At 40.5% G+C, this 27,926-nt stretch overlaps 1 protein-coding gene across 5 annotated transcripts; it reads left to right on the top strand.

Moving 5' to 3' along the window:
- On the top strand, positions 1-27,926 carry MARCHF7 (membrane associated ring-CH-type finger 7). Of its 5 annotated transcripts, XM_068139169.1 has the most exons (10): positions 6,142-6,298; positions 10,392-10,550; positions 12,784-12,955; positions 15,562-15,729; positions 18,561-19,677; positions 19,935-20,104; positions 21,880-21,989; positions 23,385-23,498; positions 25,225-25,273; positions 27,002-27,116. In XM_068139169.1, the coding sequence occupies exons 1-10, from the start codon at positions 6,152-6,154 to the stop codon at positions 27,025-27,027; spliced, it is 2,232 nt and encodes a 743-aa protein (XP_067995270.1). In that variant the 5' UTR covers positions 6,142-6,151; the 3' UTR covers positions 27,028-27,116. The 5 variants fall into 5 exon arrangements, with proteins under 5 accessions (XP_067995272.1, XP_067995270.1, XP_067995268.1 ...); XM_068139167.1 differs by lacking the exon at positions 25,225-25,273 and having other exon boundaries at positions 27,002-27,926; XM_068139172.1 differs by lacking the exon at positions 10,392-10,550.

The raw sequence follows: 27,926 nt of genomic DNA, 5'->3' as shown, positions 1-27,926 counted from the left end.
CCGCGCTGTCGCCATTGTGCTGCAGGGAGAGGCGGCTGGCTTGGCTTGTCGTGGCGGCCCGCGGGCCCGGTTCGACTTAGCTCTTCTGGAGGATCCTCAGTTTCTGAATGCATGCGGCGTGAGCATTGTGCCGTGAGAGTGAGTACAGACAGCTTGCGGTGTAGAGGACGAGACGATGTCCCTGTACGATCGAGCTTGCGTTTATGTGCGGGGCCGGGGCCGGAGCTGGCCGCTCCTTGCCAGGGCTGGGGGGAACCATTTTGTCTCGGGGCTGGCGTTTGCCTCCTCCGCCTTTCTTTCTGCGAAGCTCTTCTGACGGTCGTACGCCGCTGCGTCTTGTCTGGCGGCGGAGCTATGTGACACTAGCTGTTCCTCGGTGCCTTTACGCTTTTTGACTAGCCTCTGGCCTGCGGGGTGGGAACAGAGTGGTCGGTGCTGTCCTTCAGCCTGGCGCAAGACCCAATTTAAGGTTGGCCTGGAGCGTGGGCGCGGCCGTGGGCTCCTGGCCGGGGCCTGAGCCTTGTTGTCTGGGCCGCTCCCTTCAGGCCTAGGGAGGAGGGTATGGTGCCCTCCTCAGCGGCTTTACGGAGCACCTGCTGTCTACAGCTTGCTCGTTCTAGTCTGGGGGAGCAGCCCAGCGTCATGCCATCAGCTGCTGCAGCGTAGGCAGGCGATCGCATTTGTAAATATTTTCCTTGCTCATGGGACTCCTGAGAGGCCGCTGAGTTTTTTGTCAGTCTTCCTTGATTGAAGGTTGACGAAATATCCCGAACAAAGAACTGCGCAGACTAGATTTGTCCCTGAACTCCATCTTGTTTGTCATAAAAACATGACTGAGTAAACACCGAGGAAGAGATGCGATCCCAAGTTGCTTGGGAGAAAGGAACAATTGCATATCAAACCTTACAAAAATCTCTAGACATAAACCCTCGACTCTTAGAAGTGTTACCATATAGTTCTAAGGTAGAAAACTTGAATTTCGGAGCTGGGAGTGAAGTGTGTTCTCTGCTTGATGGTACAAGAATTATTTAATTGACCCTGGAAAGCTACAGAAGCTGGTAAAGGCTTCCCTTACTGATAGACAGAACACCTCAAATTGCCCCTTATTTCTCATGGCGGGGCGGTTCAGGGTAGAAGAAAGGGGGAATGAGAGATTTTTATTTGAAGTACTTGCTGCTTTGTGTTGTTTTTACATTTTGAAATAACACTCTTCCCACAAAGACCTCTCGAATCTTTTATCTGTTATTGTCACTACTCGTGACTGCCTTAGGTCTAGTTGATATTTTATAATGTAGTTGGAGGGATGACAGATCAAGAAGGGCAGGACATTTGAGCTGTGTACTCAAAATAGGCTGTTCAGCTCCACCTCCTATTACAACTTGGTCATCTGTTTCCTGGGTGCGACTTTAATGTTTGTTTTCAGAACTTGGTTTCTTACCAAGCCTTGAAAAGCATCGCCTGTATCCGTTATTCCAGGAGACACAAGAGTTGTTTGTGGATTTTTTTCCGTGAGGTTTTGATTGCTAAATTGTGTAACATGGCATAAGCTGATAAAAATATGTAGCTTTGATGAGAACAGTGCTTCTTGCCCTACTCATTCCTCTGTTCTATACCAGCATGAGTAGTGTCAAAATGGTAGAGAAGCTAGAAGCGTATTTTGCCATGACAGTGTGTTGAGGATGCTCACTGAAAGACACTGCAGGTGTCATATTTCACTAAGGTGTTCCTTTGTGGCAAGAACAACCTTTAAAATCAGTTCATAATGCAGCACAATTTATTATTATCTTCTTTTCCTCAGAGAAGTTATTTAAATATTTTTTTGGCCCTCACTACCTTCTCTGTAAATTGAGGCGACTGCTTTGTCATTACAGAACTTATTACAACACATTAATTACCACTTGGGATTTGTTGAATTCCTGCGTGGGTTAACAAAATGTTCAAGATTTTAATTTGGATTTCTTTGTGCTCATTAAAAAGCACCCTTAAGATGCTGATACTGTGAAAAGGAACCATTCTTATTCTGAAATACCCTATAAAATCACAAGTTTCTCCTTACAGACAGGTACTCAAGGGGCTTTATTATTTATTGTTTTTTACTATGAGACCATTGTCTTGTTCTGCCTGTGATAGCTTGACCTGAGCATGGTCACCTTAACCATCTCACTGTGTTACCATGATCAGCATAATTATTCTATATGTATTATCTGTAGTCAAGCCAACTATGAGGATGGTTGCTTCTTAAGCTTCCAAGATGTGGTGCTTAAAATGCTTTTTAGACAACCCAAGGGGGAAAAAAACCACTGGACAATCCCCTAAACCCCAGAAGACATCTTACTAGTTTATTGCCAAAGTTGAGTTGCCCGGTATCTGTTGTTACCTATCTAATATATTCAAATATTGGCTTCATTGACCTCAGTTTCAGATACAAGGTTTCATGGTTTCTGCTAGTTGGATTCCAAGTAGATGTTGTGGTGGCTACCTAGAAATTGAAAAGCTCTTATGTAGTGATTTTTAGAAAACTTATAATGTGAACAGTGTGCTCCATGTCCCTGAATCTTTGTTGAGAGGCAGAGATAAAATCGAATTTCCTTGAGCAGAAGTACTTTGCCAAGACCACAATGCCTTTTTTCCCCAATACCTTTCCACCTCTGCATCAAATAAGGCAGGGCTCCTTTTGTCAAATGCCTGTTCTTACACAACTCTGATTTGTCTTTATAGCAGATCTTTCTGTTTCACTGGCTGAGGCCAGGACTGCAGGGAACAAGTAACAGTTGTATTAAATTAATCATGAGATATATGCATAAACTGACATTAAGTTTTGCAATTTTTGGGTGCTGTCTTTGTCTTGGTTTGCCACTGTTTTTTTTGTCTGTAGTTTCTGCAAGATTTCTTTACTTAGAGAAACAAAATACTATATAGATAGTGTTATCCTGACATAGAGTGGTAACATTGAACTCTTAGGGTTACCACTAGAGATGAAAATTAATCTGGTGCCTTTTCATATGTTTGTAGAAGCAATCTGCTAATGTTGGGCTCTATTCCAGGTTCTTGAGATAGTTTGCTTTGGTGCCCACGATCTTCTACCTTGACCTTTCCTGTCCTATCTGGATGCTCTTCTTTTGTCTGTTCTGTGGATGGTCCTTAAGCAATTTTATTATTAAATGATATCTAATTTAGTCTTGAAGTTCTTACAGCTTCTTACAGTTCTGTCTCTTCCCCTCTTAATCTAGATACAAATTTCTACTGGGAGGAGCTTCCAGCCCTTCTAGAACCTTTGTTATTCCACATATGCCTTTATGTGATTTCTGTGTTACTTATTTCGTCCATTCCACATCTATCTGACACAGGGTGGTCCAGAAACAGTGCAATAATACTGGCACTTGTTGTACAGCACTTAATAGTACAGAGTTGAATCTATTATTCTGTGTCCTTTACATTTTGTGTGAGGGTAAAACACAGATAAATAGTGCTTTGAATGTCAGATCTCATCAAGACCTACACCTGTCCTATCCAGCATATGTCTGGTCTCTATTACCATGACATAATTTGGCTTCACTGTTTGCAACTTGAATAATAACTCTTTCATTCTTGGTGCAGCTTCATACTAGAAGTACTGAACTTGGAGATTACCTTAAAGCTTAAATTAACCATCGTTCTTATCTAAGAAACATGGTTGTTACGTTTTATTGCACAAATTACTCACTTGGAATGGTGTAGCTTAGTTTACTACATTTGTCTGTACTGAATTTCACTTAGATTTCCACAGCTGACAGTGTTCTTTTGTACTTCAGAATGATGCTTAGAGGATTCCTATCAATACAGCTGTATTTGCAACTTTGAGAATTGCATACAATTGCTCAATATTTAACTTAGGGGTTGTCATGACCTGATATCCCAAGCCAGCATAGGGTAGTGGGATAGGTAATGCTAAGATTCAAAAATTCTCTTGGAGTGAATTAAAATGAACCAACACCATACAGCTGATGAGTTAGGTTTATTAGAGCTGATGAAAACTCTTGGTCTCTTGCACCTTAGAGATGCTTAGTTGGACTGGAGCAGAGGGAAAATGGGAAGAAAGAAGAGAGGAAAAAGTAGAGAAGTAAGAGGGAAAGGAAGATACCACCATCTTAGATCCAGTGATATTTTCACAGACGTACTCCAGGTCCTTCAGTAGTGGGTGTTCATCCCAGAAGGGTCTTCTGTGGTAAATGCAACATGTGAACCCCAGAAGTTGTGGTCCTTTTATACCCTTTTGGCTTGGGATGGAAGGGAAGAGGGTGGGGATGGTCTCCAAATCACAAAGGGAGGTGAGCAGAGGTGAGTGCTCCAGAGCAGCGTCTGCCATTGCACTTTATGTGGTGCTGTTGCAGTGGCTTTAAAATCAGGAAAGAGGGAATTCCCGATTCTCTCCTTTCATTGTTAAGCCACTCTGCCAGGCCAGCAGCAATCCTGGAGAGCTATTAAGGGCTATCAAAGCCATCATCCTGTCTGTTTAGACAGGTATGTCACGCATTGTTTTGAGACAATAGAGTCTTTGGGCTCTCACAGGGATTTAAATGTGATCTTGAAACTAACAAATTAATGATAATCCGAGTTTAGTTGAGTGAGAGTTTCAAATTCCTGAATTGATTTTGTTTAACTGGTGATGTCTCTGGCCAAAATGATTGGGTTGCCAATGTCTGAAACGTGGTCTAGAAGCTGGTTTGCTTCTCCATAATACAACGTGATAGCACTTTTGTACACAAATGCACAGTTGCTTAAACTTGGTATGCTTTAGGTTGTATTTTTTGCCCCCCAAAAAATTCAGACTTGCAAGATTAGGGATTTGGGGTTATTTCATGTTGTGACCCATGTTTTAAAGCTAGCCACTGAATGTGTACCAGGCCAGTGGTTAAAACAACTTTCCATTAATTAACCTCAGCTTGGTCAGACTTAACTTTTATCAGGTAGAATGGCTAAGGCATCAGGACTTCCAGCTAAGATCAGAAGTCCCAAGTATGAACTCAACTTGAAACTGCAGCCAGACATGAGAGCTACACCAGGATCAGTGTTGGAGCTTTTCACAGACTGTTACTGAAGAGCATTGCTGATGTGTAGAAAAAAAAATGCACATGACTGATTCTCTCCCCATACCCTTTTTTTTTTTCCTGATATAACTATTTTCCTTCTTGGAAGGTTAATTAAAAGTGGTTGAATAAACCAGATTGTAGCATTTCTACAAATCTCCTTGTACCATTGGAGTTCTTGTCCATCTGGTTTAGAGTTTTTAGTTACGTTGCTCTTCCCACACCATGTCACTGAGGTTACTGCAGTTCTCATTTAATTTTGCCAACTGTGTTTTGTGGTCTGATTCTGGCCCATCCTGAGGAGGAAGAGTCAAAATGTTAGTAAACCGTTTAGCTAGCTATCTGTGGTTCTTGAACAAGATATTCCTAAGTCAAGATGTCCTTTCAAGGACAGGAATAACTACAGTATCATTTCTCACGTGGAAGAGGCACCAGCATTACTTCTGAAATGCCTAGAAGTACTGAAAGTGCAAATAAACACTCAGTGACTTTAAAGTAACTTAAGATATACCTCTGAGACAGCATGTGCTCTTATGTATACATTACTTGTCATGGGAGTTGTTTTTGGAGAAGTGAAATGTTTCTTTGAGGCAGGTAGACTGCAAATATGGTTTTTTTCACAGGAGGGTAAAGTTTCATAGTTTTGACTCTGAAGAAAAGGTCTTGAGTATAGTTTCTGCAAGTGTTGAGGTGAGTTCATTTACAGAAAAGTACTACATGGATTCTGGAGCTCTGAGGTTTTTTCCTGACTTATTCTCTGTTAATACTAATGCTGCACAGCTCTAAAAGAGTCACACTTGTGATATAATGGTAATACACTTTTTTTGTAATAATAAGAATAGTTAAAGGGGCTACATTTCTTGTGTTCTAACACAGAATTGGAGGAGATGAAGAGGTTACAAAAAACCAGGATAAGAGCTTATTTCCCCATCTTGCTGATGCACAGTCAGACCAAAGCACTGTGTAAATATTTGTATGTGAGTCATATCTATGATGCACTCAGAATGACTTGTGCATGTTTTGCATATAGGTCCCTGCCTCTAAAAGAAACTATAATCACTGTGTCCTTATACAGGATACAGAGAATGGAGTCAAAGCCCTCAAGAATTCCTCGAAGGATATCTGTTCAGGCCTCCAGTTCTTCACTAGGATCTAGAACATTAACTGGAAACAGTTTAGCTGGTGCATATAGTGCAAGAGACTCTTCACGAAGATTAGAATCTGGATACCAGGTAATGTGCTTTGTCTCTTTCTGTAAAGTATACATTAATGTCTATTTTTCACCAAGAAAAACACTAAAACCCAAACAGCAACAAAAAGGAAATACAAAGAAAGGTCCCACCCAGGGCCTTGCATTTGCTAACAAACTCCCAGATTACTTGAAAAATGCATAGATTGAATAAGCAGGCCAAAGAATGTGTTCTGCAGTTTGAACTGCTGAACTGATTGTTGTAGGTTTGCCATCTTGACCTGCTTTTGTTTGTAACTACATCTTTCAAAAAGGGCAATGCTATGGATCTGCTTTGGTACTAGATGCTGCAGCATCAAATCTGGGTAGAAGGAGTTTTCTTATGAGGGAAGGTGAGGATATTGACATGTATGGAGCATTATACTTCATGCATGAGTAGTGCAGAAAGCAGAGGCACCTGTTGCAGTTCTAGACGTTGGTAGGAAGTTGCACTGCTCTGCCACACCTTCTTTCTTTGCTGATGTCAGCATATCAATAGAGCTGGGCTTCAGCTGCAATAGAGAGGATTGGTAAAGGCCATTGCTGTTTCACATCCAGCATTTTATGCTAACCAAATTGCTTTGGTGGGGGAGAGGGGTCATGCTCAAGATAAGAAGTCACATGCTGTAGATGCTTTCACTGTGAAAGTATTATGGAAAGTAGAGATTAAACTGTTTCACAAATTATTTCAGCCACTTGGAAACAGATGGCCCTTTGGCTCAGTTCTGTTACTGTTTTGTTTTCTGCTTCTGTCAGCCCTTCTCACCTCAGTTTTGGACCTAGAAATGTAAGCCCATTGTCTTTCAAATTGCAGAGGCTTAACTCTGAAGTGTTGTGGGCTGGTTTATATATATATGAGTTTGGTCCCTGCTGACAAGCAATCTGGGACATTGTATTATATAATGACTTTTCCAGAAACAGATTTACAAGTAATAGGGCATTAATTATTTTTAGCACAATTGCATGCATATGTCTTATATTTTGCCTTATCTAACAGTCATAGTAGGTGTCCTGTAGGGAGTGTCTCAGGGTACTTTCCAGCCATTATTTTTTCATGGATTCCTATACATTTTTCACTGACTGCCTGCTCAGTAAAACCAAATCAGACAGATGAGTCTTGGCCTAACCAAGTGCTGTGAAGTTAGATGTGTTAGTGCTGTTATTAAATTACAACACAAAAGAGTTGTGTACGTTTTATTTTGTGAACTGCAGTGTGTTCTCTACACTGCATATTGTCTTTTGACTACTTCCTGTTGAGCAAAGTACTTCCCATCTGTGGAACAAAACTCATGACTTTCCTAAGGGGGAAATACATGTATAGAAAGTTAAGTTGTATCCCTTCTTTCCACTCCCAATTCCTAGAAGATAGTTGTGAGATCTTGTTACACAAAACTAATGTTTAACGATAAAAGCATTGGGAAGTTCCCCTCTGTTGATACATACAGAGCAGGTAGGAGCAAATTTCAATATTGCTTGCCAGTGGACATTACAAGGGGCTGGGTTGAGAACAAAGTCTACTCTGCTCCAGTGAGACTTCACCTGGTGTACTGTGTCCAGGTCTGTAGTCCCTCAGCATGGACATGAACCTGTGGAAGCAGGTCCAGACATGCCACAAAAATGATGCAAGGGCTGGAAGCCCTCTGCTGTGAGGACAGGCTTGAGAGAATTGGGGTCATTCAGCCTAGAGAAGAGAAGGGTCTGCAGTATCTCTTGTATCCTTTCAGTGCTTAAAGGAGCCGATCAGAGAGCTGGGGTCAAACTTTTTAGAAGGGCCTGTTGTGACAGGACAGGAGGGGATGATTTAAACTAAAAGAAGGGAGATTTAGACCAGAGAGAAGGAAGACATTGCTTACACTAAGGATGGTGAGACCCTAGCCCAGGTTGTCCAGAAAGGTGGTAGATGCCATCCCTGGAACCATTCCAGGTCGGGTTGTTTGGGGTCCTGAGCAACCTGCTCTGGTTGCAGATGTCCCTGCTCATCATAAAGGGGTGGACTAGATGATGACTTTTAAAGGGCCTTTCCATCTGAAAGCATTTTGTGATTGTATGATTGTAAGTAAGATTAAGTCCAGCCAAATAGGAATGGAATGGGTGGGCCTCTTCACTTTGTTAATCCTTTCCAAAGCACATTTTAAAATACTAAGAGCTGATTCAGTTCTAAATAATCTAAAACATTTCTGGTTGAGAAGCAAGTAAGTATGAATATCAGTAGTGCTTTGGGTATGCAGAGGAAGAAGAACTTTGAGACCTGCCTTTCTAAGTACAAAGTCAATTCTTAGCTAGAGACCATGCTCACTTGTAGCTTAACTCAGGCTTTTAGAGACAGAGCAGTCAGACTAAGTGTTTGCTTTTGATGAAAGCTAAAAAAAAAATGAAAAGGAAGGTGTGTGTTGTGGGGTTTTTTTTTCCTCCCTCTTTTTTTCCTTTTCATGTGGGTATAAATATGTCATCTACTTTTAAGATTAGTCTGGGTAGTAGCCTCTGCTCATCTGAGGAGGCAAAACAAGCAGGTTGACTGCAAACTAATCTGATGCATGTGACATAACATAGCTTCTAGGTGACTTGTAATACAAAGAATGAAATGTATGCTGTGCTGTATGATGCAACATTACTAGCCATTTCATGAGAAATGATGTGCAAGTTTGAGTGTCTTTTGATTTTGTTTCATTTTGTCATAATGAAGTGATTGGGTCAAGATAAGGGTATAAAATAATTATAAAGGTTTTCCAATCACATTTTTCTGCTACTGAAAGTAGACACCAAAACTAGGAAACCTTCTATAGTGCTTGAATGATTAAGTTCCAACAGGAGATAGTAAATAATGAACTGAAAGAAACAAGCAAACTGATTTTTGTTGTTGTTAGTTTCAGATACAGAAATAAGGTTGAGCTTTCTTTTACAGCCACTTTTGGGGTACCCAGTACATTGGTGGTGGTGCATTCTTCTTTGCGTTTTGGCCTTGGGACATGTCTGAATGAAATGAGCACAGTGTAAAGGCTATCTTGCATTAGAATGGTAGAGGGTCCATGAACTGGCTTTCGGTGCTGTGCCACTGTGAGTGTGTTTTCTTGGATTAAATTCTACTGTAGTGATCTAGACACTTAAAGTAAGATGAAATTCTCAGATCTTCATCATTTTAACAGCTGGAGAAAAGGAAAGGCAAGTATTTCAGTATCAGTTAAGCCTGCTACATGTGGCTTCTACTAAGAATGTTTTGAGAGAGCTTCACTTGAAGATAAAATGTTGTGTAGTCATGTGCCCATGGACAGAGAATTCATGTACATGAAATGAATCCTAATGACAATTTGAATATGAGAACTGACTGGCTGCTACTGTATTTTCAGTAATTTTGCTTGTGAGATGAGCATGACAATTTCAGCTTTTAAAATCTTAGTGCTACAATTTATAAGAAATAGTGACAGAAGCTACTGCAGTTGCATTATTAATAGCTTGTAGAAAGAGGATGGATAAAAATCAGACTCCACTTAGCTGTAATAAAGTGGCTGGGTTTCTGTTACTTCTATTAATTTTACTAAATTCAGCACACAGAATCATCTGTTAGTAAGCCCAAGCTGTGGGTTTATTCCTTCTTTTTGTTCCCCCCCCCCCCCCCCCCTTTACACCCACTCTTTCCTACATTGAAACTGGTGACCACGACGAGGCAGGTGACTTGCTTTAGTGGTCAGAAAGCCACTGTTGCTGTGGCACTTTTTTTATTATGGGGACTCTTATTCTCTTTGTGTGTGTTTTACATAAGACTTGAAAGGTCTTTTATTTTGCCCTGTTGATTAAGTATCTAAGTTGAGGTAGTGCTTCAGAAGCCTTTCATTGCTTCAGCTTTTTATTGTCCCCAGCCAAATGAGGGGACAGATAAAAGAGCTGATATTGCTAGAAAGTAATTTAAAAAGCAAACTTTCCTTTTGCTTCTGGTTCTCTCTTAAGCCTGTTTAATTTCTTCTTGGGTATCCCTTGATGTTTCTCATGAGAGGTTTCCAGATTTCATAGTACCTCCAGTTCCCTGTATTTTCAATATTTGGATGAGATACTGAGTTCATTTTGAGTTGCAAGTTGCAAATGATAAGCATGTTGTTCTTCAGGAATCCAGTGTATTGAATAGTTCCAGTAGAGACTGGGGAATTGGAGAAAGAGACACCCATGACACTCCTTGGAAGCTTACAACGTCCTCTCCAACTCGCTACTCAGGGACACTTGATCATCCACATTCTGGAAGATTTTTGGGAAGTGGAAGCAGATTGGTGAGAGTTGTTAATGTGTAATATTTCTATCAAAAAATTAAACCTAGGGTTTTACCTCAGCCTTCACAACCAGAAAAGCTGCTTGGCAGAGGCTCATTGTACTGTTTCTACATAAGTGGATGCTATGAAGGCAAGATGGAGGGAAAGCAAGAAGATAGTGGTGGTGTTAAATTATTCAGAGAATGGAAATAATAATAATGTTTGTTAGTTTTACTAATAGTTAAGAAAATGCTTTGAAGTGAGACTGGCTCTGCAAGTTTCTAATTAAAAAGAAAAAAGCAGGTGATTAGAATCTCACACACATCAATATTGTTCATACTTAGCTTGTTCCATCAGGCATCTCTAGAGGGTGTGTTTTTTGGATGGTGCCAGAAAACTTGATTTTGGAGACCTGCTTTATAAAACTTAATGGTGGAGGAGCAGTTCATAGTATCATAGAATCAGTCAGGGTTGGAAGGGACCACAAGGATCATCTAGTTCCAACCCCCCTGCCATGGGCAGGGACACCCCACACTAGATCAGGCTGGACAGAGCCTCGTCCAGCCTGGTCTTAAACACCTCCAGGGATGGGGCCCCAACCACCTCCCTGGACAACCCATTCCAGGGTTTCACCACTCTCATGGGGAAGAACTTCCTCCTCACCTCCAGCCTGAATCTTCCCACCTCCAGCTTCATTCCATTTCCCCTAGTCCTATCACTACCTGAGATCCTGAGAAATCCCTCCCCAGCCTTCCTGTAGGCCCCCTTCAGATGCTGGAAGGCCACAATTAGGTCACCTCGGAGCCTTCTCTTCTGCAGACTGAACAGCCCCAACTCCTTCAGTCTGTCTTCATAGGAGAGATGCTCAGGCCCTCTGATAGTCTGCACTTGCTTGCTGCACATGCTTATGTGCTACTCGCAGTGTACTAAGTTGGGGATCCAAGGCTCAGGCCTTAGCAGCTTATCTTAACTAGGCTCCAGAATGTGCCTTCATGACTCCAGACATAGCTTCTTCGACCTGTATATGCTCTGCAGAGTGACAATAAAACACTTCTAATTGCAGTAGAAGTGTTAAGATGGAAAAATTGGAAAACTGAAGATGTTTGGGTGAAGGTAGTAAACAAGTGAAAATTCTGGTCACTTTGAAACTGTGGTTGTAAGAGGCCTACATATCTAAATAAGTTGGTGTACAGTTTTCAAAATGACACTTTTTTTCCCAGTAGGGTTAATTTTTCTCTTAAATTCTAGTGCAAATGAACATTGCAGAAGACACTAAAAATTCTACTTAACAAATAGCAAATGATTAAAAGGCAAGTTACATGCTAAACAGATGATCCATGAGAGAAATAAACCTACCTTTGTACTTGGTTTATGATGTTAGTCTGTCTCCCCATCTGTCTTTTATGATGGGATAAGAGAAGTACTTAGATAATTCTCAGTTGTAAAGAGTAAAAAGGAGGGGCTTAGACTTGGTGAAAAAGGGGACTGAAAATTAAACACAGCTTTACTTTCTGCTCCAGTTTGGTTGATCCTTATAGGGCCTTGTTTTTAGATACTTTCTGGGAGGACAAACAGGTCAGTTGAGCTATTTTGAACTCAAGCTTTTTTGCATAAGAAAGAAAAAAAAAAATCAAATAGAAAATTAATACCTAGGCTGCAAGTAACCAGAATAAGAGCTTTATATATTTTTTTCCTAGTACTAGTTTCTGAAAACTTTTGGTTTGTACCTGTTCTTTACTCTGCATTGCACTTGAGCTTAATGTAACCACAGTGTATCTTGTCTAAGCAGCTTACCAGGGGTTAGAGCTGACTCCTTAGCTATGTATATTTTATGTCTGTAAAAAAAATAAGCTGGATTAGTTAAACTGTTTAATAAAACAACGTTTTCATCATTTCTAGGGAGCAAAGTTGTGCAGACCTCCAAACAAATACAGCTGTATATGATCATTTTTATAGCATCTTACAAGTTAGGAATATCTTTTTTCCCCTGTAAGCCACATCTATGTATCAAGGAAAAATAATGCTGATTGTCATAGAAGGTGGCTTTTCCTTGTAGGATTGTCTTCAGTAAATCTAGGATTACTGATCAGGAGCACAAGTGTCAGTCCTGTACTATTTTGAAACAAGGCTTTGTGTCTTAAAGTTACTCTCTACTCTTTTTGAGTCTTATATTATGTATACTTTTGTTCTGTGTAAATGCAGCTGAAATTCTGTAACTTTTTCTTTTCCTATTTTGTTTTCAATGTTATTTCAGTCTACATCATCTTCCTCTCATTTTACATCTGGGTGTTACGGTGAGTCTGAGAGAACTCAGGGAGCGTATTCAAGACTGCATAGCCAGCAGCGAGATAGTGATTCAAAGAGACCTAAGCTGTCTTGTACATCTACCTCTTCCGTGAGAAGTAATGGCTTGACTGCTTTTACAGGTGAGAGGCTGATTACTTGAGCTGAGTTACATGAGAATTGTCTGAATAGGAAGATCAGGTTTTATGAAGTCTTAAAGGACTTGCTTTGAAATATTATGCTTTTATTACACTTAAACACTACAAAGCCATGCGTAACAGAAGACATGCCGACACTAACAGCAGTATCCAAAGTGCTGGGAAGGCTGTTAACAGGGTCTCTTGAAAAATTCAATTGTACTCAGGTAATTTAAAAAATTATTCCCTGTACTTACTCCATTTGTAGTAAAGCTGAACTTCATGGCTCAAATGTCTTAATTGGTTAAGATTTCCAGGAAGGAATGAGTGCACCTGCTATTATTTCATGAGTCAAATTATGCTGGTAAAGCTGTGTGTGCCAGGGATAGCTGAAAAGAAATCTTTACCTTACTTAGCTCTGTGTTCTAGGAGGCAGTGTCATGGCTGTTGTTGGGGGTCAGGGAAGAAAGAGTTCTTCATTAGCAGGACCTGAACTCATTCTGTAGGCCAAACAAAAAGAAACATTGTACAGTAGGAGCCCTTTAATGAGAAACTGAGATTTTTCATTAAAGCTGAGTAAGTATGAGGTACTTGGATAAATGTAACTTAAGCAATATGCTAATAAAAGTCTAAAGGTCAGGAAATGAGGGTCAAAAACTTAAACTGAAAGTAGAACATTTTGAAACAGACCAGTAGTAGGTCCATTCAGATTACCCTTGTGAGAATCATCAGTGTTCTTGTATACGTCCTTAAGGAACCGTACAGCCATCCAAATAAAAGTTGATAAATTCTTGCTCAGAACCCAGCATTGTCAATGCTTTCTTACTCTTTATTAATAAAATAGTCATACATCAAATGAAAAATGTAAATGGTGGCCATCTGTCTTTGCATTTCTAGATTGGTTGGGCAATATGCTGTGACATGGTTTAACCCCAGCTGGCAACTAAGGACCATGCATGTCCTTGCTTACTCCCCCTGCTGGAACAGGGGAGAGAATCAAGAAGAGTAAAAGAAGACTTGGGGATAGAGATAAAGGCAGCTTAATAGAGAAGCAGTAGTGAAACAAGGACTTAATTAGTTGCTTCCCATTGGTAGGTAGGGTTGTAGCTATCCAGGAAAATAGGGATTCAGCACTTAATGGGGACTTGGGAAGACAAATGTTGTCACTCTGAATATCCACACTTCCTCCTTCTTCCCCCAGCTTTATATGCTGAGCATGATGTCATATAGTCTGGAATGTTGCTTTGGTTGCTTGGGGTCAGCTATCCTAGATGTGACCTCTTGGATTGTCTTCTTGGCCACCTGGGCACACTGCTGGCTCATATTCAGCGGGCTGTCAACCAGTAGTCCCAGGTCCCTTTCTGCCTGGCTGCTCTCCAACCACTCTGACCCCAGCCTGTAGCACTGCATGGTGGTGTTGTGACTAAAGTGCAGCACCTGGCACTTCTACTTGTTAAATGACGTCATGTTGGACTCTGCCAATCTGTCCAGTCTGTCAAGGTCCCTCTGGAGAGCCCTCTTATCCTCTAACAGATCAACACCTGCTCCCAACTTGGTGTTGTCTGCAAATTTACTAATGGTGGACTCAATCCCGTTGTCCAGATCATCAGTAAATATATGGAGTAGGATTGGGCCCAGCACTGATCTCTGGGGCACACCACTAGTGACTGGCCTCCAGCTGGATGTGGCACCATTCACCACCAATCTCTGGGCATGGCCCTCCAGCCAGTTCCTAACCCAGTGCAGAATGCTGCTGTCTTGCACGCCCCCCAGCCTGCTCATTGGTGGGGTGGTGTGAGAGGCAGAAAGGCCTTGACTACTCTATATAAAGCACTGCTTGGTAGTAACTAAAACATCCCTGTTGCCAACATGCTTTCCAGCATAAATACAGAACACAGCTACATAGCAGCTATGAAGAATACTAGCCCCATTCCAACCCAAACCAGCACAATGCTTAAATTTGGATTTCTAAGCTAGCACTAAACCAAAACTGAGGTGAATTTTTCAGAGCCATTGAAGAACACTTTTTTGGAACAGGAATTTTGTTTACAGCTGCAGTATGTACAGCTTCCTATGTAGTTGTCAGAGCTGAACTGGAGTATTCACTCTGAAGTACAATCAAGAACAGTGTTAGTCATTGTTCTTAGTTTTATGCCTAAGCTGCATTTAAGCTTTCCTGTCTTTTGGGAAAAAATGTTTTAGAAGCATTTAAGAAGCTTCATTTGAATGTTAGCATTTACTAAGTTTCACACTGCTGTTTTGCTGTGATTGTGAAACCCAGTTAATAACTAGCTGCCATTAGAAAACAAGATGCTATTTCTCTTCCTGCTCTGGGCCTGTATCAGTGTTAATGGGTCTGACTCTTCACAAAAGTATTACTACTGTTTTCCAGTTTAGCTTTCGGAGCTAACTCAGTACAAGATGAAATAATCAGCAGAGTGCTGCTTTGTTCTTGACTTTGTTGGTAACTGATCACTTGATCAGCTTAGTGGTATTGTTAAACTTGTCCTTAATATGGTGTAACCAGAATGAGTGCCTAAGTAGTAATTTTCACAGATTGGATTTTTTTAATGGTTACAAAACCAGGGCATTTATTTACTTTTTCTTTCTAGATTCTTCTTGGAGGTACAGTAGGATTCCTAGGTCTTCATCAGTGATGCTAGGCTCCCTTGGAACTGACCTGGTGAGAGAGCGAAGAGAGTTAGAAAGAAGAGCAGATCTGTCTGTTAATAACCTGGTGGATCACAGCTACAGAAACAGTGACTTTTCATCTTCAGCATGTATGTATTGTACAACTGAAAGCTTGTTAACCCATAGGTTGCATGCCCGTTAGTTTCTTCATGTGTTCTTTTAATACCTTCTCAAAATACACAGCCTTAAGATCAATTTAACTTTAAGGTATCCTTCTAAATAAAGTTGGTTGGCCACTTTTTATGTGCTGGCTAAAGCATCAAAGCCTATATGAGTGGTCTAGCTGGTAGATGCAGTCAGCAATAAGAAAATGGTGTTTGCTGTTGGGACAGCACCTTAACAGCTCTTTGTATTTAGGTGTGGGAAATGAAATAATGTGAATTTGTGTGAGCAAAGGGTTTTTGTGAAGGTGCCTGTACGATCTCTTTCCTTTTGGGTTCTTTGGTGGTTATTAAGGAAACACTGAAAAGAAAAATGGAAAAGCACATACTTTACATGAGGCAAGATTTGTTCCATGGTAACTGCTAGGACTAGAACAGACTTCTGTGCTGACATTTTCACGTTCTGTTCAGAGTGTTGTGGCCTTTTAGAGCTGTCTGGAGAAGCTTGTCAATCAGTCCTCCTATGTCACTTTTTTGCAGATGCATTAATGGTATTTAATAATGCAGAAGTTCAAGAAAGAATAAAAAAAAATACCATATTTACAAGTATAGAAAATGAGCAGAAAAGATAAAACATAGTTCCAGATTTCAGCTTGCTGTCTTGCCTTACCAGAAGGCTATGGTTTAATGTTACTGTGCACTACATTTACTTGGTAAGTGGACAGTTGGAGTTTACTTCGTAGTAGAGCCTAATGGGAGAAACAGATGGGTGGGCAGCCTTGCTTCATACTGGCCTTGCTGCATTTTGAGCAGTAGTGCCACTGTAAAGGGCTGTTAAAAGCAACTCCCAACTATGTTCCCTGCTGGGCACTTGAAACCATATGGCAGATGTTTGGCATCTGTGCAGATGGTTTGTCGGTTAAAAAATCAGATGCATAAACCTCAGCTTCAACAATAAATGGTGATTGCAATGCAGAACCTGTTAACAAACCCAAAACAAAACAACAGAAGAAAAAACCCTGCCAAAACTTGAAACATAAAATAATTTCATTTTCAGGTTAGATAGAGAAAGCTTCTGCCTCCCATCTTAGTCTAACTATGCTTATGCTTAGTCTAACTATGTTAAGTAGATAAAATACTGAAATAGCTTTGTCTATGAGGTTAGCTGTGTTCAGCTGCTTCTTTCTTCACCCTTGTGTCCCCCAGATCAAGGCGCTCGAGGAAGGAGCTGATACTAGCATTTTCAGCTGGTTTATGTGATGTTAACTACAGTTCTGCTACAGCAGAAGTCTCAAGGCATTGAAGTACTTAGACAGTATTTACAGAAAATATACTTTGAAGAATCACAAGCTGGTTTGCGTTGGAAGGGACCTTTAAAGATCATCTAGTCCATCCCCACTTGCAGTGAGCAGGGCCACCAACAAGATCAGGCCAAAACAACCTGACCTGGAGTGGTTCCAGGGATGGGGCAATTACCACCTTTCTTGAACTGGGGAGCCCAGAACTGGACACAGCACATAGGTGTGGCCTCAAAACAGCTGGGTAGAGATAGAGGAGGCCCTCCCTCGACCCGCTGGCCACACCTTTCTTAAAGCATCCTAGAATACAGTTGGCCTTCTTGGCCACAAGAGCACATTACAGGCTCACAGTGAACTTGTTCACCAGCACTCTTAGGTCCTTCTTTGCAGAGCAGCCAGGTGAGGCTGACTGGCCTCTCGTTTTCTGGGCCACAAGGAGGTCTCCCCAGAGCCTTCTCTTCAGGCTGAACAGCCCTGACTCTCTGAGCCTGACCTCACAGCAGGGGGCTTCCAGCCCTCTCATCACTGCCGTGGCCTCTGGCCCTGCTTCAACAGATCCATGTCTCTTCTGTGCTGAGGACTCTAGAGCTGGCCCCAGCACTGCAGATGAGGTCTCAGCAGAGTGGACCAGAGGGGCAGAATCCCCCCCCTTTACTATCCGGCCCTTGGGAAGCACTGGGTGATGAAACATACACTTAAAAAAGCAGGGTCAAAGTACAGGCAGGCAAGGTAGTTAGGAGAGCAGATGACATTACTGCTCAGAATGGCTAATGTGCTTAAGCCAGTTGCATAGCTGAACGTGTGAAGTAACAGTTGCATTTCTTGGATAAAAGCCCTTGCTAGATAACCCTTTTGGGCTGGAGCTGTTGTGGTAGTTGTTGTGGCCCTGGCTGGGGTGTTTTTGTAGGATATTATTTTTATTTTTGAATTCCTGTTTTAAAACATTGTTATAGTGAGATACAAATCTAATTTAGGTACCTTTAAAGAGTGTTTGTAACTGTAGATCTGGATGCTTTGATGAGAAGAAATAAAAGGCAACTTGCTGTAGATGGGGAATATACGTGGCTGTATCCATGCCTTTGTTTTGGGTGCTTTGGTGTCCCTGTGTTGCTGAAGTTTTAGCTAACCTGACATTCCAAGTCTACAGGCTGAATGGACCTTCAAGTTACAAGTAGTACATAATTTGGTTTTAATCCATGTGCTGTTCTTGCATAACTTCTGACAGCATTCACATAAAAGCAAGCAAGTCACATTTTGAAAAGCTGAAGATTTTGGGGGTGTTAGATTCCAGATGGATTTACCAGCCTGAAACCACACTAGATTTCAGTTTAGAATTAAAATTCTAGTAAGTAAATTTAAGCTTAATATTGCTCTGGAATCTACCTGCCAAATTGGAAATAATTAAGTGTAAGGGTCATGAAATCCTGAATGTCTGTGTTTATACTTCAGTGTCATGCATCTGGAATGCAACAGTTGGAGCATATCTTGTCATAGTATTTTCTTCTGTTTTTTCTGCAATAGATCTTCAAGATAGGCCTGCCTCTTCATATGCAGAAGGAGCAAGACCAAAAGAGAATTCATTAAGCACTTTGAGGCTGAATGCATCCATGAACCATCAGTTGCCTTCTGATCAGCAGCCATCTTATTTCAATAGAGACTCTAACATGAGCTCTTCAAGATTCAGCTATTCTTCAAGACAAAGGAGAAATGAATTGGAATCTCCCCAGAGGAGCATGCAGACAGCATTTTCTCTAACTGGTGTTAGAGATGCAACTTCTTCCTCTAGTGGTTCTGAAAGAGTTTTATCTTCTCAGAGGTCATTGAATGAGCCTGCAGCTGACAGCGAAGGGAGGCGCACAACCAGACAGCTGCTGTCTCGTTTAGCATCTAGTATGTCATCTACATTTTTCTCACGAAGATCTAGCCAAGACTCATTGCATACAAGATCATTGGGCTCTGAAGACTCAACAGTGGTCCCAAGAGGTCAGGCTTCTACTCTGTCAAACAGTAGTGGATCTACAGTTCCAGAAGTTCCAGGACTTCAGACATCTGAAGCTTCTCAGGGATTTAGTTTTCTTAGACGGAGATGGGGCTTATCAGGAGTCTCACAAAGTCATAACTCTGATTCAGATGGGGAAAGTTATAGACCAGACTCTGAAAGTAGAAGCACAGGATCCTGGCTGTCATCATCTCTGAGAAACAGATGTACTCCTCTGTTTTCCAGAAGAAGGAGAGAAGGAAGAGACGAATCTGCAAGGATCTCTACCTCTGATACAACTGCTAGATCACACCATATCTTCAGAAGAAGAGAGTCAGGTGAAGAGACCTCTCCTGAAGCATCAGATAGCACTCCTCGGGCTTCTATTAGCAGACCACCAACACCTGCAGTATCTGGTATTCCTGCAGCTACTGCCTCCACACCAGATTCAGCTCACAGTAGGAGAAGTTCTGGAATTCTGCCTGGTTCTCTCTTTCGCTTTGCAGTGCCTCCAACTCTAGGAAGCAATCTGTCTGACAATCTTATGATAACTGTAGATATTATTCCTTCTGGCTGGAATCAGTCTGATGGACCTGAAAGTGGCAAGTCTAAAATACCACCTTCAAGAGATCCAGAAAGACTCCAGAAAATTAAAGAGAGGTAAAGTGGCATGTTCTTTTGAGATAAAATGTACCTCACTTAACGTGAGAGGCTTTTTCTGTAATCATGTTGTTAGAAGGGAACTTTCCCTTACAGAAGGCAGCAATGTAGTCTGCTGTCACTTGTGTTCTCACTGTGCCTTCTGAGAAATTTGCCTTAATCCTTTTAGGAGAACAATTTGATGAATGGGATTGTCATTATCAGAAGTCTTCCATGAAATGTGTCACAGCTTTTTGTTACTATTCCCTCCCATTCAGCCTGCTCTTAGAAGATTCTGAAGATGAAGAGGGTGACTTATGCAGAATCTGTCAGATGTCCTCTGTAACTTCTGACAACCTTTTAATAGAGCCATGCAAATGCACTGGGAGTCTGCAGTATGTCCACCAGGAGTGCATGAAAAAATGGCTGCAATCCAAGATTAATTCAGGTAAAGCAGACTCTGCACCAAGGAAGGCTTTAGGTACTTTGGAAAGGCTTATCAGGAGGGTTACTCTTACTAAGGTATCTATTTGAAGAACAAGCAGTTGGGGACGAACTGCAGTGTGGCGCTTCAAGCTTATTGAATCTCTGTGCAGCTTCTCTTGAGAGTGTTCCCAAGAACTGTGTTCTGTCATTCACAGAATTAAATTTTTGGGATTGTCTACCAAGATATTAGTCAAAAATCATAGCACAGCAGAAGTGTAGCTTTAGAGCTACTCTATTGTTTGGAGTGAGTTTGTTCCCTCAACTTCCTTGGGCATATGGTTCCAGTTTTTAAGGCTTTTGTGTCTGGGCTCGTTGTACTGGAGTGATGGGAATTTAAAATATCTGAAACTGTTTTTTCTATTTGAACTAAAAGATGCTAAGTCCTGTTGAAAACAGTTAAAACTGCTTCTTCAAAACCAGTACTTCAGAGTGCACTTAGAATTTTTTAAAGAAACACTTCAGAAATGGCACATGATAAAATTACTTTTTTGTAGTAACTCAGTTAAAAATACTCTAGATAAATTGACCAGTTTATAAGACTTGAAAAGTAGATGGCTTGGTAGAAGAGGTGAAGATCACAGAATGACAGGGCTTGGAAGGGACCTCTGGAGACCTAGTCCAGCCCTCCTGCCAGAGCAGGTTCACGTAGAGCAGGTCACACAGGATGACATCCAGATAGGTTTGAAACAACTCCAGAGATGAAGACTCCACCAGCTCTTTGGGCAGCCTGTACCAGTGCTGTACCACCGTTTAAAGGAGTTCCTTCTTATGTTTAGATGGAACTTCCTGTGTTCATGTTTGTGCCTGTTACCTCTTGTCCTGTCCCTGAGCACCACTGAAAAAGGGCTGGCCCCATGCTCCTGACACATACCCATTAAGTATTAATAAGCATCAATAAGTTTCCCCACTCAGTCTTCTCTAGGCTAAAAAGACCCAAGTCTCTCAGCCTTTCTTCATCAATGAGATGTTCTAGTCTCCTAATCATCTTTGTAGCCCTTTGCTGCACCTTCTCAGGCAGTTCACTGTCCTTGAACCAGGGAGGCCCAGAACTGGACAGTGCTCCAAGTGTGGCCTCACCAGGGCATTGTACTCCATATTGACCCCTGGGGAGCACACCTTGTTAGGGACCTCCCTCTAGATTCATGTGCCACTGATCACCGACAATTTTCAGTGTATTCCAGTGGATTATGTAATACTTTTTACAAATAGAAGGTGCTAGCATCTGCTTAGGTTATTACTTAGAGAACCCACAGCACAGTAGGGATAGATTAGAAGCCTCATTCTGTAGAAGTTATTTAAGTGTTTAACTATGTTAAGTCAAAAATCCACTATAAACTTGCTTTGTTCATGTTGATGTTTATGGAACAGCTTGTTTTCAAGACAAAATGTTATTCTGGCAGTAACTGTAAGCTATTCCAGTATATTTATTACTGTTTCTGTGTATGTTTGGATTACAGTGTAGGACTCAAACTGTACAAGCAGCGATATTATGTCAGACTTTCAGTAAGATGCATATGGTACCTAGAATGAACAAAATATGTAGAGCTAGGTAGAAAATAAACAATCTGTAGCATTTACCTTCTGACAGCAGCAGGTAGTACATTTGTAATAGAGGCCTTCTTGCTTTGTCATATAAACCCAAGGGCTAGTTACAGTTTGTAATGCTTGTATAATTGTGCCCTATTTTATACATCCTTGCAACTTGACACTGACTTTTCTCCTGCCCCTCCCTGCCAGGTTCTTCTCTGGAAGCAGTAACAACTTGTGAACTGTGCAAGGAGAAGTTGCATCTGAATCTGGAAGACTTTGACATTCATGAACTCTATAGGGCACATGCAAATGAACAAGTTAGTATATTTTGCCTAATTTGGTAAGTGTTGGTTTAGTGATGAGAAGGCGTTCTTCTTTAGAGAAGGAAAATGCATCTCCTTTTCAGAAGGACTGTTATGCACATAAAGTACTGTCAGCATGGAACAGATTTTTCTTCTCAGTATTCAGACAAATTCTGTCTTCCTGCTGTGCTTCCTATAGCTGAGCTTTCAGTAAGTGTAATATATCTCTTTTCCTTAATCATTTAGCTTTGCAGTCCCAGTGTCTGATGCGTAGGTGCAGCGGGAACATGTGGTGGGTTCAAGTTGCTCCCCCCAGCGTAACACTGCCATAGAATACTGCTGCAATTAGATTGAATTTCACATTAAGTTAGGGGTTGTCTTTGCTTTTAGCTGGTTTGTAACACACTTAAGCAATTGTTATAAGCATACCATTAAAAACTTCAGTTTCATACCTCGTGGTAGAAACTAACCTCTTTTCTAACAGGTTCTTGCTGCTCCTTCAAGTAATTTCCTAAATGAAAAATGATTGCTCTCATTATAAGAAAGTTATTATCTTGGAGCTACTGGACTGTGTAGTATGTAAAAACTAGTAAATAACAAAGCTGGCATTATTTTAATGAACTTTTTCAGAGGGTTTTCCTTATTCTCTGGGCTGTAGTCTATAGAATATAGAAAGACTAATGAAATTTGTCTACCTCTGAAATTGAAAGAAAATACAAAGTGACACCAGTTTTGTTTACCTCTAACTTTATTTAGAGTGAATTCTTATCCTAGTAATTTACTTGCTGTCACTTGGGCCTGACTCTGAAAAGTCTTCCTTGAGGGTGTTGTCATCTTGTGTTTAAGCACTGCTGATAGTTAGTTACTATCACTGTACTTTGATAGAAATAAGAGCTTTGAAACTTCTTCCTAAAGAATTGACTCTGAATGTTTAGCTGAGCAGTAGCATTTTGAAAGTTTTCCTTTCTTAGGAAAAATAATTTCTCAAAGTATTTAAAACATGATAAAGTTTTTAGACTCTTTCCCTTTACACTGAATATCTACAAAGTGTCAGGACCACCTGAGACGGAACCAGCAAAGTTTGTTGGTTTTTATTTTCCCCACTCTCATTCTCGGATACCTTCCTGTGAACCAATCATGCTGACTGGGATTTTATTTGTAGAACTCCTTCTATTTGTATTCAAAGATAAAATGTTAGATCTGGGGTGGGTGGGAAGAACCAGAAGTACAAATAGTTTTTCAGTAATTAAAGTTTTCTGGCATATTATTTCTCCAATTCTCTTGCCACAGCTAAAGATCAAATATGTATAACTTCTCAGTAAAATTAAATTCTTGTTCTACTTCTTGAATAATATATGCAGACATATTGCTGAATGTTGTTCTGAATGTTTCTTTTCATCTCCTTTATAGGCAGACTATGAATTTATCAGCTCTGGGCTCTACCTTGTAGTGTTGTTACACTTGTGTGAGCAGCGCTTTTCTGATATGCTGGGAACAGCAAGTGAGGCCAGCACACGTGTTAGAGTAAGTATGCAGTGGGTTTTATGGCAGATAACAGGAACTAGATGCCCAAGAAGCTTGCTTATTTAACAAATTTAGGTTTAGATGATCTGAGTTTGTCAATGCTGTTTGCTTGGAAACTGAAGGTACTATTTTATTGCAGTCACTGGTGCAAAATCACTTCTGTCAGTTATTAGTATTTCATTGCATTGCATGTGTATTGCCATGATTATTGTGAATTTATGCAAAACTGAAAGGTTCACCTCCCACTGTACAAAACACCCAGTTGAGAATGTTGGATTATCTTACTTGATTCATTTGTTGCATTATGCCAGTCAATGTTGCAAAGGTCTAGACCTTGCAATGCTTATCTGCTGGATTGTGCCTAAATAGATACTTGAATATTACCTTCTGAAACTGACAAGCTATAGTGTGATTTTTCTGGCATTAGTCAAAACTCCTAGTTGTATTTGACTGGATTCTTGTCACTTAAATGACTTGTCTGAGAAATGCAGTAAGTGCACATTTTACCAGTAAGAGATCATCATACAGTTATTTCTGCAGTGACTCATTCACAAATCCTATGTTCTACATGTTTATTTCATCCTAAATAATGAATCAGTGCTCTTCATCAACTGAGCTCCTGAAGGCTGATTTTTTTTTTGTGTTATTTTTTTTAATTACATACAAAGAATTAATTGTCCAATGCACACTGGAATGGTTGCTAGCAGGTAGCAGGCCTTTCAAGTAGAGGCAGAACCGTGCTCTAATGACTTACTATACTAGAACAGTGCTGCTCTTTTCTGTACACATCTAATGTTCAACTGGTATTCCATGATCCACAAATGAAATGCTTAGTTTTCTCTGTTACTAGTGTAGGGACATAAAAGATATAGTCTAATAGTAGCCAGCATGCAGTACAGGCTCTTAGCAGGAATGAGATGTTTTTACTGTTCTCTCATCAGAGGCAGCATGACACTGCATTTTAGATCTGTAAGAGTACCCATGCACGTTCAGCACTTGGCATACTACTGAGCTAAGGCAACCCTAGACTTGTATTCTTGTCTGATTTTGCTGTGTGTCAGCTTCTGGATGATCAATGAGATGGTCACTGACAAAAAAACCTCCCTGACTGACACTTTCAAAGTTGTCTAAGGAACTTGTGTTTTAGGGATTTTGGCCTTGGGTTTTGATACTGTGTACTTTTAATAATAAATAGCCTACTAGTAATCCTGCTCTTAAACTTTTGATTTGCAGTTAAGTGTGTGTATGCATCTTCTCTTAACCTCATTCAGTCAGAAGGCTATGTTTTTTGCCATATTATTAGTGAGGTAAATGGAATGCATCCAAGTAATGCAGTCCTTACAGATTGTGTTTCTCTGCATTAGAATTTCTGGGAACAGTTTTGTAAAACTGGCAGGTTTTTGTGTGTGCTGCTTTCAAAATTGATGTGTCTTACAGACTGTAGAACATGAAGATGATGCCACTAACTGCTGCCAGAAACCTTTGACAGAGTGGAAGCTGAAATAACTGCAGTAGCAATTTGAAGTCTATTATGTGGGGATTTATGTTAAATTTTGCATTGACTCTTTGTAAGTTGGGCAAATGGGTTAGGGTAACAGGCACCAATGATGGAGCTATGGGATTTATAAAGTAAAGAAAAAGTGAAGAAAACTTTTGCTAACTTGTTGCAAATTTCTGCAGATAACTTTGCAACTTTTAAACTACTTTCTCTTTGCCTTGTTTCTAGTTTATTAACCTTGCAAGAACTCTTCAGGCACATATGGAAGATATTGAAAGTAGGTGCTTCCCCTCTTCCCCTCCCCTCCCATTAGATCACCTCAAAGTTAACTGAGTACAATCCTCCTTGCCAAGATTCATAATATTGAGCTTAATTACTGGAAATCTGACATTACCCAGCAGTGCTTTTTCCATTTATCAGTAGAATTATTCTGAGGGGGAACTAGTTTTAATTCTCCATGATGAATTTTTCAAGAGCAGAGTTGTTCAGACCACAGAAGTATTTTCTGCAAGTGATAAAAAGAGGTCTCACTAGTTACAATTTGGTTATTGTGATTCTACTAGCATGCAGTTATGGAATTGGTAATGACCTTCAGGTTGTAGCCTTTCACATCAGCTCTAGCAGAAAAGAAAAGTGAAGTTGAATTTCGCTCCGCTTAAGTAGCCACATTTCTCTTGCCACTTTGTCATCTTCCCTTTCCACACATGCACTACTTTTTGGTTGTGTGTATCCCTTGATCTGACATAATCCACTTCAGGAATGAAATGTCACAGTTGCCAATTATGGCAAAGGACTAGCCTGCTTTTCACCTAATAGCTGCTTCGGTGTGGTTAAGTTTGAAATTAATGTGCTGACTTATGGTAAATATATTCTGAACCTAAGCTTATTTCTAGACAGGATCAACAGGTAGTAGAAGTGTAGTTATCTACCTTTTCTTTGTGTTGTCCTGGTGTACATGCAAATGTCTGTCAGCATTCAGAGTCTGAATTTTCAGTGCATAGGGTGTATTGGAAGTATGGTAAGGAATGTGTGGGGTGTGTGTGAATTCTAGTTCAAGGAGCAGATCTCTACACTTAGAGCAGACAAAGGTGGACTTGAGTTCAGATTTTATTCATACTCTGTTACTTCTTAGAGTAAAAATCTTAATGAGTGTCACTTTGCACAGTAATCTATACTTGTTTCAGCTCTTATCAAACTTGCAGGTGAGGAATACTGAGTTCTAAATGTATTATCGACGCTACTTTAGTTCCATTTCTAAGAACTGGAGAAATGAGGAGACAGATTTCACTGTGTTAGAGGTGTATAAACTTTGCAGAATCTGCTTAAGAGGACAGATTAAATTCCCCTTGTGGAGAAGCCTGTTGTAGATGTGTGTACTGACTTCTAATCACAGTTGACAAGTGTGTGTCTTTTCATTCACCTTGCAACAACAAAATCCTGCACACGTGGGTTTTTATGTTCACTTTGAATATGCTGAAGAAATGGAAGTGGAGTGGAGCTGCTTTCAATTAGGCTTCACTTCATTGCATTAAGCAACATGTTAAAAAACAATCTGATTAGGAGTCTGTTTGGATTGTGTAGACTGCTGAACCTTTCTAGATATTGTAGTATACAAATTGATAACTTCCAGTCATTTCTTTCCTTTGGGTGCTGCTGTCATGGATTGAATATGTTCTCCTCTGACTACTGGTGGAATTAGCCACTGTAAACACTATGTAAAAGTTGAATCTCTGGCATAAGTAAGGTTTTCTTCCTTTCATTTTGAGGAAGGACTGCAGGAGGTCATCATGTCTCATAGAATTGAGTTTTGATTTGAAGATGCTGTATTTTTCAGCCATGAGCTGTATTCAGAACTTAAGCCATGTAGTTACACAGGGTTGGGGTGGGTATTGGAGTCTGCTGTTTAATATTAGAAAGTCACTGTTACCTCCACTACTCATCTGAAAGTGTTCTGATTTCACAGACCTTAGTCAAAGCTTCTGATTATGTGTTGTTGTTCCAACAGCCTCTGAGGATGATTCTGAAGACTGATGCCGGTATAACGTTTCATACTGCAAGAGACAAATGGAGTTGCTGCAGAAATGCTGGACTGGCAAGAACAACATCAACATGCATTTGTTTTTTTCCCCTCTCCTTAGTAAAAAGTGCATTGAATATTACTGTAGTTTTTGAAGCATTGTTGAATTCAAAGTCACAACTGCTGCACAGTGGAACTCAGTGGACTTGAGAGCTACTCAGCATGTGCAAGGATTAGATAAACATAAAGCACCATCCCTTTTTAAATGGTGAGGATGATGTGCTTTATTTTGGAAGACATGAGATTTTGAATATTTAAGGAAGTTATATCTCCCTTTGTTTCCTTCTTACTGTAGTCAGATTTCTGGTTTTGTCGATGGAGTTTTGCTCCTCTACACGGGCACTCAGTGGTTATAGTGGGTTTCAGGGGGAGGGAGGGGAGGGAGGGTGGGGGATGTCCATGTACTTAAATAAGTTTTGTTTGGGTTTTTTTAAATGCCTCTGTTGTCACATCATATAACTGATTGCTTCCAGTGTTAGCGAAGGAGCAGGAGGATGAGCAAGAGACTGTAGGGATGGTTTGGGTTTTGGTTTATTTGAAGATGATTATTCAACTCAAAAAGCAATAAGAACTTGCAGTGGTCTTCTAATACCTAGTGATGGCTTTTTTTATGTCCTGGTTTTGAAACTGGAGATTATATTTGATATTATGTGGCTGTTCCATTATGGGATATTGCAGGTGTAAACTCTTGCATTTCAGCATTCCTAGCAGATATGCAACTTGATTCAAGACCTAAGGTTGTTTAGTTTAATCAGACTTTTTTAGATCCCTCCTTCATTGTTCAAAGCACTGGTTATCAATGTGTTTTCTAGTGTTGTCACTTCTTTATAAATAAAGACAATAGAGGTATGCA

Source organism: Melanerpes formicivorus, unplaced genomic scaffold, assembly GCF_026170545.1.
Source record: "Melanerpes formicivorus ecotype bairdi unplaced genomic scaffold, bMelFor1.0.p_v2 SCAF_5, whole genome shotgun sequence".
In the NCBI taxonomy this organism is placed as follows: domain Eukaryota; kingdom Metazoa; phylum Chordata; class Aves; order Piciformes; family Picidae; genus Melanerpes; species Melanerpes formicivorus.
Note: the sequence above shows the minus strand (reverse complement) of the source record. Positions and strands in the feature narration are given on the sequence as shown.